This window comes from Mastacembelus armatus, chromosome 24 (assembly GCF_900324485.2).
Source record: "Mastacembelus armatus chromosome 24, fMasArm1.2, whole genome shotgun sequence".
NCBI lineage: Eukaryota > Metazoa > Chordata > Actinopteri > Synbranchiformes > Mastacembelidae > Mastacembelus > Mastacembelus armatus.
The window spans coordinates 18,206,449-18,222,924 of NC_046656.1; the positions used below are offsets into that span (position 1 = coordinate 18,206,449).

Genomic DNA, 16,476 nt, shown 5'->3' on the forward strand with positions numbered 1-16,476 from the left:
GAAATTCTTAGACCATCTGACACCTTAAAGAAGCAGAGGTCACCCAGGAGCAGAGTACTTTCCTTCAGTGGCCCATTTATTTCCACGTTGTGTGGACGAGATGGAACAGACCAGTTAGACCTGGATGAAGACGATATCATCGGCTGTAGACACGGTTGAGAAAATTACATTAACAACCAGCAGAAATGTAGGTGAACTACATCACATGAATCAAGGTTTTTCTGCATCTCCAGTCATCCAGAGAATCACAAACTATATAAAAAAAGGAGTAAAGGATTCATAAGATCACAAGATGTTGATGCCCAGTCACCTGTTTCTATTGTGTTATTTAAACATCACAGTTTTTGTTGGAGAAATGTAAAACTCCTTATCACTTATAGTTGTTTAAGTGTTTGCAAAAATCTTGAAAGGTTTATTTTGGCAGTAGCCTTGAAGCCAGTGCCTCCTCTCATTGTTTAAATGTTAACAGAAAGTATGAAAGTCCACTTTGGGCTAGCAGAAACACACCTGTTGATCCTCTTCACTTCCAGACCAAAATTACTGCAGTAATCACTGCAGATCACCTGTCACACTGCTGTTGAAATGTGTCCGTGCTTCTTATTGTTCAGTTTAACCTGAAACTGTCAGGTGACATCTGAGTGTCTTGACAATGGACATTAATCATTCACTTTAAGAAAACCTGAGTGCAGTTATATATGAAATTATAGTAATTAAACGTCTTCAACAGGGAAACACTGCACCAAACCTTTATGTCTTTTTCTGTTCTTTGAGTTGTGTGAGTCCCATTCCTCCTCTTTCACTGTAGCACTGGTGGGCTCACCTCTATGACCACCTGTATGTGTGGTAACCATGAAAGCCAGTGTAACAGCAAACAAACTTAAAACAGCTGTGTGGTTAAGGGAAGGAGGCAGAGGATCCAAACCAGACTAGACGTAAACGTTGGCATGTTGACTCTCTGCCTCACAGGGAAACTCTGTTGTCAGTGCTGTTCAGACAAATAAGCCAGCACTTACCGGACGTAACACGGTGACCCGTGGCTTTTGTTTTTATGGCAACAGTGGAGGTGTAAAAAAGTTAACAGCACAAAAACAGATGAGAGTTTAGCACAGCTGTTAAAATAATTGCATACCAAGTGAACGTGTTAACCCAGAGCTGGGAACATTTTAAACAGTTACCCAGTTTTATTTTTTATGTCCACTGACATACACTGAAGTGTGTTTTTTTTTTCAGTACAACCCTGACCTCAGATATATGAGCAGTTTGTTTTTGTGGGGCCAGAGTGAATTATAGCACATTATTAATAGAAATGTCAGAGCTATATGGTCATATTTACCTTTCTATATTGACACAGAAATACATACATTGCACAGAAATGTACAGTTATATAAGAGAGACTCTTTTGTAGCTACAGAAATATAAAAACATTTCAAGTGAAAGTTGATCTTTTACATTTAAGTCTCTAAAAAGCAACTAGCATATACTTACATTAAGGGTTTAAAGGTAAAATCCCCTAAATTACCATAAAATCACGTAATGCTGTTAATACTATTACCAGTTGACATTGTTAAGCAATAACTATGTATTGCATATACAGTATTTGGTGGAGTTCAAATTGGATTCAAATTGCTTTCACATGCACAATGGATTCATGGGAAATTATGTTTGTATGACACCCAGAGTTAGGTAGAAAGTGTGACATTACATATAATATTGTGAGTTTTGCTCTCTAGTTAAGAGATTTAAGATAAATGCACAGAAAACTCCTTCATGATTATTTTATTGTCTAATTTGTATTTTACATATTTATATATGTGATATATATGTATACATAAGATGATATAATGTTTGTAACAGATAGTATATAATAAAGAAAATATTTTTTAAAAATGTAGAAAGTCATTTATCTTTTAAAAGTAAATCCCATTATTGTCACAAATATACTGGCAACAAAAAGCAGTGAAACCTTTAGGATTTATGTATTAATTTATCTTAATTTGAGGTTAGAGCTTTATCGATGCTATATTAAAGAACAAACACAATATATTCAAACTTTCTATTTCAGCTGATTATAACTGAAGCATGAGGAGTCAAGAATGACCAAACTTGGAGTGCAATCAATTAAACCAGATTAGATATGTGGGTTCGAGCTTCTCTGACTCATAAAAACAAACTGTCTTCAAATGCAAATGAAGTAGTACTTTAGCTGCTCTCTAACTAAACACTGGAAGCAAATATTGGAGCTGCTTTGTGGTGCATGGTTGCACTGAGCACCAACATGATAAAGTACAGTAGAAATAACACCATGAGTTGAAGCTACTTTGCTACATCGGGGCCTGGACAGCTGCCATTATCAAGAGGAAAATTGATTCCCAAAGCTTTCAAGATTTCTTACAGGATAATGTCAGTGTGGCTGTTTGCCAGATGAAGCTCAGAAGCTCGGTGATGTAGCTGAAAATGACCCTAAACATCAAAACAAACCTACTGTAAAATATCTTAAAACAAAGAAAGCAGTCAGAGCCCAGACTTTAACCCAATAGAGACGCTGTGGAATGAAGTCAGAGGGCCTCTCACACCACATAGCCAAAGAACACGGCTGAGCTGAAGTGGACCTGTCAGGATAATGATCTAAAACTCCTCCTCAAAGTTGTGCTGAACCGTCCCACAGCTACTAGAAGCATTTTCTACTAGCACTGTAACGGTTTAGTAAGGTAAGTAAGGTTGTAACGGTGCTTAAGCACATTGTGTTTGTCTAGATTTGTGACTCATGAAGATCAGATCCCACTTTATAAAAAACTAATTTAGAAAACCAGGTAATTCCAAAGAATTCACACAGTTTTCCTTCTATATATACACCATGCAACTGTGCACAAACAGGACACAAAACTATTTACTACAGTACAGGAGAAACTGCAAATAATACGTACTTTTGTTGATTATTTAAGATAATATAAGTGTCTTTCACGGCACTTTCAAAACATTGCATTTAATGATCCTAAAATCCCAGATCAGCTGCAGATAACGGTCCACAGCAGCCTGTAACCTGACAGATATTGGTTTTTGAATCACAGCTTCACTTCATTTGTGTTTGAAATGCATACAGTAGTTACGGGGAGGTGGATGAATAGGAAGTGGATGTCTATGTTGCAGTAGTCCGTGGATCTGACAGGAAACTTGTTAGCTGCTTCTGCGGAAAACAAATAAACAGGGGGTCAAAGTGTGAGGTGGGGGGTGGCTTTTACTATCATTCACCCCAGAGAAAAACTGGGAATACTTACCCCTGTGTCCATCTCTACACACGGCCCACCATGTTCTCCAATCGCTCTATTCTCCCAGACACATCGGCAAGTAACGTCAGTCAAGGACATTTACAGGCAGAGCTAAATAATGAAAATAGAGTGAAGAATAGTGGACACACTATTTTCCAATAACAACCCCAGCAGGTACAAATGACCAGCTCGATGAAAGACACTGCAGAGACTGTTTATAATGAAATGTCTTCCATCTGAGACAGCAGGAAGGATATGCTTGGCTGTGAGCTGCTGGAGGGCCACCTGCGTCTGCTTCTGAAATGCCAGTCTGGCTTCACATTTGCAGGGATCCTCCACTAACTCGGCCTTCGCCTCTTCACAGGGAGAAAGAAAATTTCACATCAGTATAACAGATCATTTAGAGGGTGAAAAATCACACACAAAACACTCACTAACCAGACAGCTTTTCAAGAACAAACCAAGATACACTGTCCAGAACAATCTAAAATATTCATTCACCATTTCCATGTAGACACAACAATGATGCAGTTATTTTATAATATTAGTCGATAATTGCCCCACAAATGAAACAGTGAATCGTAGAATCAGGGATTATTTGGTTGTGTGGATACTTTTAAAACATGACACATACATTTTACAGTGTGTTCTTACGTTTCAGGGAACATGTCTTCCTGTCCGCATTAAGGACATAGCCATTCCGGCACTTGCAGTAAAAGGAGACGTTGCTGTTGACACAGATGTGATCACAGTCATGTCCCATGGCACAGGGGTCCAGACCTGGAACAAACCGGGTTTTAGGGATTGTACTTTAAGTTATTGTTCTGCAGATGGAAAAAACAACTAAACTGGTCAATGGTCACCTGCTTCTGTTTCTAATAGATGATCTATGCTGACCAAACTAAATAAAACAAAGTACTTTTACTGCTGCAGATATTCTTGATTCAGTTTGTGGTCTGTTCTGTGTTTAAGTTAAAAAAGGATAAAATGATTGTTGCTACATCTCTACTTGACCACGCGGCCTGTGGTGGGAAATCTGGTCCATTCATACACCCTCAGCACGTTTCAGCCGAGCTCACTTGTGAAGTGCTTCACTGTGTGTTGGACAACACAGGAAAAATCTAAAAAGCTTGAAGTACAACACTAATGACAGGTGAGCAAATGATTTCATAAAACAGAGGGACAAGACCAAGACCAGGCAGGAAAACTGCACACACAGCAGAATCTCATTTGTTCAAACCACATTATGGAAAAAAGTTCTTCAGATTACTGAGCTGCACAGACGTTTCAAACAAGTGCTTTTTGGAATCTATATGCATGAAGTGTTTCGTAAGTTCACTGTTTAATAACAAAACAAACTCAAACCATGATAAGTGAAGTCTGTGCATCTGCCCATATTCACTGTTTATTGAGTAAATCTGGACACACTGGTTTGATATAGTGAGATTCGACTGTACAGTTAAATCATTTCAGATAAAAAGGACAACAATTGAAGCTGTTTCTATGAGGTTGCTCTGTTTACAGAACAAATCATTATTAATCACCTTGTACATTTTTTTTGCTTTTGAAAAACAGCTGAAACTTTAGGGCTGTGGGGCCCTAAGACTTTAAACAGGTTTAACTTGGTAACTACAAGCAGGTTCTAGTGCAAACATCTGCAGCCCATGTGGGGGGTTGAGAGCATCTGCCTTTGTAATTTTCCTCATGATTTCAAATATTTCACAGTCTGACCACATTCTGCAACAACACCCCCTGTAGACTGAAGGTGTCCCTTACTGTGGAACTAGAACCTGGGTTAATGGGTGGGAAACATCCTGCAGGCCCTTCTTTGTCCTACCACACAGGGTCTCCCTGAACTTGGCGGTGAGCTTCTCAATAACGCCGTAGGTCTCTACGTAGAAGACATGATCCTCCAGAGGGATGCTGGCCATCTGCTGCAGGGAGCGCATGTCAGCACGGTCTACCCCGACAGCGTAGATCTCGATGCCTGAGGCCCGGGCTGCAGCAGACACTTCCTCTACCTGGTCTTGAGGTCTCCCATCCGTCACAATGATGGCCACTTTGGAGATGTTTTTGGAGCGAGGTCGGGCTCCAGACTGCTCGGTGAAGGCTTCGTTCATTGCAGTCTTGATGGCGAGGCCGGTCATTGTTCCAGCTGCCAAGGGCTCAATGCGGGAGATGGCTTTCTTCAGGTCGGGTTTGTTGAAGTGGTGTTTGAGCAGGAACTCAATCTTGACTGTGCTGGCGTAGTTGACCACAGCCACTCTGGTGCCCTCTGACCCCACATCCAGAGTGTCTACCATGTGAGCCAGGAACGTCTTGACCTTCTCAAACTCACCAGGACGCACGCTGCGAGAGCTGTCGATGATGAAGACCAGGTCCATGGGACGGCTCCTGCACTGAGAGTCTGTCTCTGGTGATCAACCAAACCATGGCAGTAATGAGTCCAATACACACTCAAAGATTCACACAGAAACATTAAAGCTGGTTGGTTGAAGAGTTAATAATCAAGAATAAAAAACAGAAATCTTTGGGATGCACAGTAGATGTTCCCATGGTAACAGAAGAAACTGCTGTGCATCATTGCAGTGGTAAAATACATTGTTGAGGTTGTGGTGAAATGATATAGTATGCCATATGACATAGTATGCATCATTTCAATGTCCATCTTGTAGTTCTTATCCTTTCATCTCGTTTCCCTGAATGAAAAGGATTCTGGATGTCCATATATAAAAGTGACACAGATAGAGACCGTTAGGAGCCCTATAGAAAACTAAACACAGTATCTGAGGCTTAGTGTCAGATCCTCTGCTCGTAAAAAACACTGCTTTTATGGAAACCAATGATATCAGTGTATACTAAGCTAGGTTCACCCCTGCTGTGACGTGTGATGTCAATCTTGTGCTTTGACTTAAAGACAGTAAGAGTCTTTTCCAAAATACCAAACTATTCCTTTAATAAAATCACATGTAGTGTAAGTAGCCTTTGCAGAAATCTATGTCATTAGTCAAAGCAAAACAAAATGATGTGTCCTGGAAAACACTGAGCAGCATTGTTTGAGTTGGAAATCAGACCTGACTGGTAATATTCTACCTGTCTCCACAGGACTGACGGTGGTGATGAAGCCACTTTGGGTACTGACCGGTAGCGTCACAGGAGCGGTGGTCTCCACTGGCAGCACAGTGGTCGCCACCACTGGCACAGAGCTTGTCAGCGGTGCCACAGTAGTTGCTGGCATTGTCGGCTTTGGTAGTGTTGGTAGGATGGTAGGGAGGAGTGCCACAGGTGTTGTTGGTACTGTGGGGTCTGACCTTGTTGGGCATGGACCTTTTAATTTGTAAGGAATGGGGCCTTTGACCCTTTGATGTGGGTGGTGAGCTACTGGTGGAGATAGACCTTTGTATATGTGGTGTCTATGTGGTGGTGCTGGCCCTGTGAACCTGTGGTGATGGGGGGGCACGTGGAGGGAGGGTCTGTGATAAGTCACTGGAGGAGATAGAGGAAAAGGTCGATACCCTACCGGTGGAGGGATCCTTGGTGGCTGGTAGTGGTAGTGATACCCTCCTCTATACGTGTAATCACTTCTGTGAACTACAGGGCCACCAGAAAGGAAATGTGATAGAGAACATTAGTAGGTTGAAAGTAGACAAACAGGAAGGTTGTGTAAGTTGACATTGTGTAGTAAGTTGTGGTGAAATATCCGACAACTTTTGCTTTTCTTAGGAACACAGATGAATCATTAGTTGAAGCGTGAGAGTCTGGTCAGCCAGATGGGCTGTTTCAAACAAGCTGGGATTATACTGGTGCTTGTGAAACACCCAGTCAACAATATTGATTCATGCATGTTGTGTTTAAGAAAAATATAAAATCTGTTGTTATACTCTCTTTGTACCTTACATGAGTAACTGTCTAAAAGCGTATGATTATCTTACATTACAAAACATGGCATTTCTTTTATCTAAGAATATTGTACAACATATAACAGGACTAGAAATAGTAATGCCTCACTTTATTTAAGAGGGAACTATTGTACTTTTTACTACACTACATTTATTTGACAGCTGCGGTGAATTTTGCAAAGGTGCATTTTACACAAAAACAATGATGTGGTCATGAAACATGATCTATTACTATAAGTTACATTAACCGTCAGTATATAAGGACATATAAGTGAGCTCCACCTTGACAAAGCACATGATTAAAGTGGTGCTTACATATTATACAGACAAGATAAAATAGTTACTCCTGACAGGGAACACAATGAGTACTGTTTAATAAGCTGATATCACTTCAGTCCCTAAGCATTTAGGGCATTTAAGAAATACTGGATAAATTTACATCTTAAAAGGTATTATAGTAATTCAAATCTGATACAACCGCTAACAATCACTAAGAGGTCATGAATATCTGAAACTTGACATGGGGCGTGAACTAGATCCTGCTTGCAATGCAGTGCATGGTGATTTTTAAGGTTATGGTACAATATACTTATTAATATAACATCTCAATTTGAAAAGGAACAGCTGACAAATCAAATCAGTGTAATATATAATAAAGTACAATAGTTCTCTCTCAAATGAGCAGGAGAAATAAGCAAGACAGAATAATTCCAAGTACTAGAGTCAGTCTAGGCACTGTCCAACACTGGTGTATAAAGAAACTGTCTTCCAGAAAAAGACTTTAAACTTACTTGATGGATTCAGGTTCCTGGCTGGTGGCCGGCCATTATTTCTGGTTTGTGCGTAGCTTTGTGCAGCTATTAGCTGAGGATCTCCTGCCCTGAGGTGATATGTGGCCAGAACATCAGACAGCAGCAGTGCAGCACAAGACCAGAGGCTCCAGAGTAAAGACCTCATCATATCAGCATGTAGAGGCTTGAAGTGGTCTGCCTGTCCTGTGTTTCCTCTGCTCAGCTCTGCTCAGCTCAGCTCAGCGGGGGTCTGACTGCCTCCACATATAGGAGCTCTCTCCAACACGTCAAACTGTCAGCCCAATCCAGAGGTGGGACACAATCCTCAGGTCCCAGTAAACAACGTGGATGAAAGTGAAGCTGTAAAGTGACTCAAATAATCTGTTCTAATCTGTATAGTTTCATATCAGGCTAATCCAAATTTTATGGTGTCTATGTCCCAACTGTAATTCCAAATACTGAAGGACAGATGTACTGTAACTGAGCAAGTTGACTTCAAATACTGAACAGGCTGTAATTCACTAGCCTGATACAACAGTAGTATTACCACTAAATCGGACAGACGTGTCTTGTTTTAAAACCCTGTTCACAGCTGTCTTAACATATGTTACTACTGTGAAAGTGTTGGTCAGTCGACTGTTTTACAGTTTTTATCCTGATTTCTGAGCAACAGTATAAGGTTTTAGGTTTTTCTCATTTTATTCTGGACCTCAGAAACAGCAGGTAACAATAATTTTAGCTCAAAGTCAATTTAACAAATTTAGCAGAACAAACAATCAGTGTGCAGTTAACATGGATGACGTTTTTAAACTGCCAGAAAAAACTAAACGTCTATTTTCATGACAACTGTGAAAATTTAATCTGTTAGTGAACATCAAAACAAGCTGAGATCAAAGGAAACAACACAGCAAATATTGAGATTTTTCATATTCAGCCTTCTTGACATTTACACATGAACAAAAGCAAAGGCATAAATGTTCTGAAACCTTTATTGAAGTCAAATATATTTCCACTAGGATAAAATCATAGTACCGGTAAAATAATGCAGAGTGGGGGGCTCATAAGCATGCAGCTACTAATGTTCACAAGACTAGCTGGTTCTTCCAGGTGTTGGGTGAAAAAGAAGCAGAGAAAATGCTCGATCGTCACTGCCCTCTGTTCTTTCTCTTTCAGTCTCAGCTGGAAAACTATTCACTAGCTTTGCTAACACATCAGGGCGGCAGAGTGATGAAAATGTCACAGGTGGTGGTGAACTGAACCACAGCAAAGCTAAATAAATAACAGACAAAAAAAGTGCTTCAGACTCAATTCAAGACTGAGAGGGAAGAGGCTAAATCTTAATAATTAGAGAAAAAGTAACACAGTTCAACAATAAGAGCTATAATAAGTGGATTGTCATAACTGTTTTTTTTACACATATATCAATCTATAGATAGGATGGTGCTGGATTGATGAGAGCATTTCAAGCCATTTAATTTTCACATATATCCCTTTTACTAAGACATAAAAAAGCAGGAGGGAAAGGGGCTGGTAGCTTCCATTGCTTTTCAAATATCACATTCATTCATTCCACACAGATTTCAATCTTTCCCACCATTCTCCTCTCACACCTCTAGACACTGTTTAGAAATACAGTGGACAGGGTGGAAAAAACATTGTCAGGCCTTCGCATCCACAGTAGGTCAGGAGAGGGGATAAAGGTGTAAGGGCGCTCAGAAAGGGTTAGTGAGAGAATGTAGGAATGCAGTAATGGTTGTGTGTGCATGTGCGTTTTGGCAACAGGACTGGTGTTTAAGCAGGCATGTAGGGGGGAGGTGGCTCCTTCTCTGGCATCTTCATTGCCATCTCATAAGTGGGCAGGATATACTAGAAAAGAAAGAAAGAAAAAAAAAACGTCTGTTTAAAGACTGAGCAGAAAAGCCCCAAGCACATGACCCATATAATGGCACACAGAGCAGGAACCCACATCCACTCCATCATATAGGTAGAACTGCTCTATGCTAATGTGCACAAATTAGTTTAGGTTTAGAAGAAGTGATAACTGTTGTGCAGGATCATCAGTGGCTTATCTGTGCTTTACCATATTTTTCTTTACTCCTCCCTTTCCAACATACACTTTACTGTATGATAATCTATTTCTGTTATTTCTTAACATTGTAAACCATCATGATCACAGATCAAATGTGCTGAGTCTTGAACTTGTAAATGTAGGGAGGACATGCCATCTGCAGGCTCTACTTGAGCATTACATCTCTGTAACAATGGCGAAGGATTAGAGAGGACCTGAATACCCAGCTAATTATATCCAAAGTCAGACTGAAGCATAAACTAACACCAAGTCAGGACCTCAGAACCAGCACAGTGGCAGCACACTGATCAGTGAAAAAGTTTCTACAGCATATGATAACCATAATTACTTGTGTAACCTGGTTTATGTAAGCAGTAAAAATGTGTGTTTTTTGTGTTAGTAGATACTCCTCTCTCCTCACGGTCAACCATTGTTCCTGTATTTTGCATACCTGAGGAGGGGTCTCAAAGGCAGGGTAGACAGCAATCTCTGGCATGTTCCTGTTGTTGATGTACTTGTAGCAGTTCCACACACAGTTGATCAAGTAAGCCTGGAAAGCACAGAGAAGATTATATTTGTAACTTTACAAACTGCTTCCACCTCTTCATAAATCCACAGGCAGGATAGAAACATCAACTGTCTCAACTTACCAATTCACTATTAGTTTGCTTCAGAATAAACAAATTTAACTGTGAAGATAATCTCACCTTAAGGATGATGAGGAAGGCAAAGAAGACCAGCACAAAAAGCAGCAGGCAGCTGGAGTCCAGAGACAGGAGGTTATCCTTGTATGGAAAGTCCGGCTAAGGACAAAAAGAATGAGCAGATAATCAATAAAACCTTTTTTCCATTTATTCAGCTTTCATCACCTTCAGTGCTGTCACGTCATCAATAGGAAGAAAAACCTAAACTTGATGATTTTATGTTCACAGGACCAAGTTTCTGAATATATGTTCAGTAATGTAATGTATGTAGGACTCTCTAGTAGTGTGACTTGAGTTAAGGTGAACAATGGGACTGACCAGCTGGTCCAGATAGTCCTTGATCCTGGGCAGGTAGGTGAGAGAACTGATGGCCACCAGGCAGCTTAGAGCAAAGTCAAACAGCTGGTAGCAGAAGAACGGGATGAGCCAGCCATCACGATGCTAAACAGAATCAGTGACAGGTTTAGTAAAATCACTCAACTGCAAATGAAAAACAAACAAAAGAAGAACCACACTGCATCTTTTCAACTTCATCTCCACGTGTTTGTTCCAGATTGACAGACTATCATGTGGGTAGGTTCTACTTAAAATCTGGACAAGCTGCAAGAAATGTTAAGTTAACGGATCAAGTTTGAATTCTAATCTTGGTTTTCATGGTTTAAATGTGCAACTGGAGTTTTCCTGACTGATAATACACAAGATGTGGCTGGAGGCTAAATAAGAGAGAGTGAAGAGAGAGAAACAAGAAGTGCTGACACTAACTGTGTATACTAGCCAACATGAACTAATATATAGAGATGGTTGAAATCAGCAAAGTGGTCTTTTACTGTTACCCTACTGGCATTCTTTTCTATCAAAAGCACAGTATTCTCTGGCTTATATACAAGTCTACTGATTTCTACATTATGCTGCAAGTATTGAATATCTTTGGTACATTAGGTTCATGGTTAATTAAGTGGTATTTCATTGGGACACCACAGCAACAGCAGCTCGACCACCACACTATATCAAAAACGTTCCAGCAGCTTCCGAAAATATTCAGACTCTTACACTTTTTGTATAGAGTAAAACATGCTTTTAGAATTTTTTGCAAATTGACCTTCCCACAATGTAGGAACAAGTGGTGTATAAATGAGTTACATCTTTGATGTTTAATAAATTTGCAAACAAAAAAATTCTAAAAACTTACTGAGTGTAGACTGGGAATTTTACCCATTTCAAAATAAATATACAAAACAATAAAATATGCAAAAAGTGAAGAGGTCTGTATACTTTCTGAAGCCACTGTATCTACCACAGTTGTTTGCACAGCTAAAATGTAACTCTTGCACACACTGCTGGCATGCACAGTGTGCCCAGCTTGCAGATGTGTGTCATACTTTAACTGTGCACTCATGCTAACTAGGAGCTTTGTACAGGTCCAAAGGTCATCAAACCTGCTATTCCTGATGCCTTGAGGCAAGCCTGTGAGGTAAAGATGACAGGCGGTGAGAACACAGCATTGTATGCTACACTCCCACTGCTCGATTGTTCTGAACATCCAGTCAAAATCTTGTCTGGTTAAAAAAAAAAAGTCAGGAGAGGATGCTTTGGTATTTTCTGGTACGTCTTGCTAACCTCAGCTGTTATTATGCAACTTGAAGGCTATGTTCCTTTATGCATGCACATTTTGGGATTACATATTTGCATAATGTCCCTAAAATTAGGTGCAGGCTGTCAGTACAGAATTAAGAAAGGCGCACCCACAATGCAACACTTACAGTAATGGCTCCATACACCATCATGGCACTGATAGTGAGCATCAGGAGAGAGATGGCAAATCCAACACAGGCATTCTCTGTATGAGACAAAATGAGAATAAAAACACCAAAGAAAGACAGGCGACGATTTATTACTACTTTGCTTCAGCTGCACTGTAAATGCATAGTGAATGTGGATGGATGGATATTTGCCTGCGCTCATTGACACAGCAGTTATTAGCATGTAGTATAAGTGAACAGCCTCCAGGGCTTTTCTCTTTCCTGACAACTCAGTCTGAAAGGCCGGCTCTAGGGAGCATTAAAGCCTCTCTCTCTCACTGTGAAGTGTTGGTAAAGACACAATGAAAGGCAGTCTGGGGTAATTAAAAGCCCTGCCTTTCATAACCTCTTATCTATCCGTGACTCACTCTCCCACTTCCTGAAACTGCTCTGCCTGTTGCATCGGAGACATGATGCATGCGAGAGAGCTGCTGCAGCAATGCGGTTCAGACACAACAGCCTGTTATTCAGTGTCTCAAGACGAACGTCAGTGAGTAAAAATGTCACTGGACTGCCTGAAACTCTTTTTTTGGGTTCCTGTAAACAATTTTCATTGTTTTTTTCCTCTGATATTCATCAAATTATGAATATGAAAACCAGCCTGTACATCACCAACTGTGAAATGTTGTTTATTCCAAATGTTCAAAGACAAAAAATACAACATTTTCTGCTCATACAAAACTAATTATGTATGAGTAGATCTACAGCTAACAACGATCATTTGTTGAATAATCTGCCAATTATTTTGATTAACTGATGAATCGCCTAAAAAAAAATGTCTAAAATGGTGGAAAATCACTTCTTTACAGTCCATATGTCTTGAGATTTTGCCTGATTCAACAGTCCAAACTGTTTACAATCACATAATACAAATTAAAGCAGAAAACCTTCACTATAGAAAACTTGCAACCAGACCATATTAGTATTCTATAGGTAACTTAACGTCAAACCAAATACTAGGCTTAATCAAAAGTACACACTAAAGACCATTTTCATGTTAGATTCGTTAGATGACTTTTAAACATGGCCTGGATTGTGGAATAACTGCAGGAACACTGCAGCCTGATGAAGCGGAACTAATAGTCAGGGGTAACGACAGCTGAACCAGCCTGAATGCTAACATTGTCTGTGCAGACTATGGGCAACTACCATCGCCCTGAGTGCTGGCATGAGCCTGCTGTGGGAAGGTCAACCCATCACTGTTGTGTCCCCTCCTTTCCCTGCTGAGTCACTGTGAGAAAAATGAGGAGGCCTTCACCAAGCCAACCAACAAAACAACCACCAGCTAGCAAGAAATATAAGTCCTCATAATCCTGCCAGCCCTGCCCTGGCACATACAAACACAAACACGTAGGATGGACTTAAATCCTTGAGTGAGGCATAACATCAGTGGCATAACCAGAAACAACTTTTTCATACAGCAAGTAAACAACACTGCAGCGTTCTGTTGTCGTCATGAGCTGTTTTGTTTAGCAGTCAGTGGGGAGTTACTGTGGTCCCTGTGAAAGACGAATCACGTTAAACCTCAGCACAGTAGCAGCTCATGAGGTAGTGAAAGCCCCTAAACAGAAAAAAACAGCTTTTCACTGCTCAAGCCAATAAAGAAAACATATATTCAATTACATAAGTAGAGCAAAAGCAGCAAATGCTCACATTGGAGAAGCTGCATCCAGAGGATTTTTTCTTAAACCTGGCTGATAAGTCAGTTTTCAAAGTAACTGGAAATTAATGTTTTGTTGATCGAGTAATTGCTGTAACTCTAATATAGGTGCTTGACAAAGTGAATAAAATGCTATTTTTATTCCTAAATTTTAAATACATTTTTACTCATTTATTTTATAAATGCAATTTTTTAGCCATTACGGTAATTTTTATGCAGTTTCACTGCTTACCAGACATCCTGTCGGACGCAAAGTAATGGTCGATCACCTCATATTGCAAGTCAATAGTGGGCACGTTCTCTGGATGGGTCACAGCCACAGTCAGGAGGATGCCCATCAATAGATTGACTACCTGTGGAGAGTAAGGGGAAACAAGGATTTTACAAAGGTCTTTACCAACAGTCCTAAAACATATAATTAGTGGATACATTCACATAACCAACCATTGTTAGAATGTGTTTGAGATTGGATTCCTACTTTCCTGGAAGCCACTGGTTTCACAGACAACATTACAGTGTTTTTGTCAAGGGTTACTATATCATGATGTGGGATTGCAGTCATAAGCATGAACCATTCAAGGACTCTCAGAATTCAAGCTCAAAGAAACAGCATTCACAGGACACACAATGTTGTTGAACAATTCAAAATGCACACAACAAACAGGCAATTACACATACTGTAAATAAACCTTACGTCAAGCTGGTATGAACTAAAACTGAAAGTTACCGTTACCCAATAAAACTTAAAATGCTTATACTTAAATATACTTAAAGGAATACTTAAAGTGTTAAAGGTGTCATTGGTGAAACAGGATTTATCATCATTGTTCCTTCTCCTGCCTTCAAACAAGAGACCATCCATCCTTCCTCAGTACCACTTAGACCTAATCTGGGCTGGACTGTGCTGGAGCCGATCACTTTTCTATTACCTGGCTGACACATAGAGACTAGCACTCACATACAATTTAGAGCCACCAATTAGTTTAACTTCAAAGGGCATTTCTTTGGACTGTTGGGGGAAATCGGAGCAGACACACGGAGAACATGCAAACTCCACAGCAAAAGACCCCAGGTACGAACTGGGTTCGAACACAGAACCTTCTTGCAGTGAGGCGACAGTGCTACAACCATAAATCCATCAGGGCTGCATCAGCAGGCTATTATCTCCTAACGAATCTATTACAAATATTGTTTTAGGAAGTGTCCTGTGTTTTCGTTTTATACGTGTCATATATAACAATATTCCCCAGCTGGCAGAACCTCAGACGGGGATGCAGAAAACCGAACAAAAACCAGAATCGTCTGTTAAGTGATGAGGGGGAATTAGATAGAAGTGGACTAAACCGTAACTTCATACCTGACCCAATCTAAACAACACACAATAGAAATTATTTAAGCTGACTGCCAAATGTATCGGTAACTAACAGGGACCTGCTGGAAGTTGCGTGTTATCATTTTTCAAGGTTGTTCGCTAAACCAAACGCGCATCACAACAGGCTAATGCTAATGCTAGCGCTCTGAGACGTTAGCCTTTAGCACGGTTTGTAAAATACCTGTAATTTAAAGGCAACATGCAAGTTAGCTAACGCTGGACTTGCTAACAACACTCACATAGTCTCAGACACCACTGACGGCGTCTTGTCAGCGCTCTCCGTGTTACCTGCTACTTTGGTGAACTTAAAACATTTGATAGCAGGTACTAGCTAACATTAGCTTGCTAAGCCCCTTCAACCATTTTACGTACCATGTACCATGTTCCCAGGATGATGGTCCCCGTCCGGACATGGCAACATCCACAACACCTGGTGGTGTACAGTCTGTCTCGGCTGGGCTTAAAATAATGCATGTCCTCCACGAGTGTAGGGAGAAACATCGGGAGAGCTGCTTGTATGGAGGAAAACAGCAAACGCAGAGGAACGCCCACCGCGGCCCCGCACATACAAACAACGCCGTGTTGGGAGGAAGTGGGCGGGACCAGGCTTCACTTTGACTGACAGGAGTCTGAGCCAATGGGTGTGAAACATCTGCAAGCTACAGCCAGGTTTGAGCTTTCCTCTATTTGAAATTCCCGAAACTTCACTCACACATGGATTAAATAGACCTACTGTATCCAAGGGCTCAGAGGCTCTCATTTGGAAAATGCACGACGACTATAAAGAGATGCAACACAACCACAGGACATACAACAGCTACATAAATGTAAAATGGCTAGAGACAGATGCAATGCAACCTCAGGGGATGCAGATTTCCACCAGGTGTACACTGACCACAAAGGGACATAAATCAGTT

The 16,476-nt window shown here is 40.5% G+C and overlaps 2 protein-coding genes across 3 annotated transcripts; both read right to left on the reverse strand.

Annotated features, from left to right (window-relative positions):
- Positions 1–3,289: 3,289 nt before the first annotated feature.
- Positions 3,290–8,122, reverse strand: matn3a (matrilin 3a). 2 transcript variants are annotated; one of them, XM_026318994.1, is made up of 5 exons: positions 7,957–8,122; positions 5,104–5,679; positions 3,921–4,046; positions 3,524–3,622; positions 3,290–3,345 (listed from the first exon to the last, which is right to left on the reverse strand). In XM_026318994.1, exons 1-5 carry the CDS (start codon positions 8,120–8,122, stop codon positions 3,290–3,292), a joined length of 1,023 nt encoding a protein of 340 aa, XP_026174779.1. The 2 variants fall into 2 exon arrangements, with proteins under 2 accessions (XP_026174779.1, XP_026174780.1); XM_026318995.1 differs by lacking the exon at positions 3,921–4,046.
- An 805-nt stretch (positions 8,123–8,927) lies between these two features.
- laptm4a (lysosomal protein transmembrane 4 alpha) lies at positions 8,928–16,131 on the reverse strand. Its single transcript, XM_026319068.2, has 7 exons — positions 15,932–16,131; positions 14,420–14,540; positions 12,489–12,565; positions 11,047–11,169; positions 10,732–10,827; positions 10,476–10,574; positions 8,928–9,822 (listed from the first exon to the last, which is right to left on the reverse strand). The coding sequence occupies exons 1-7, from the start codon at positions 16,124–16,126 to the stop codon at positions 9,748–9,750; spliced, it is 786 nt and encodes a 261-aa protein (XP_026174853.1). The 5' UTR covers positions 16,127–16,131; the 3' UTR covers positions 8,928–9,747.
- Positions 16,132–16,476: the final 345 nt, after the last annotated feature.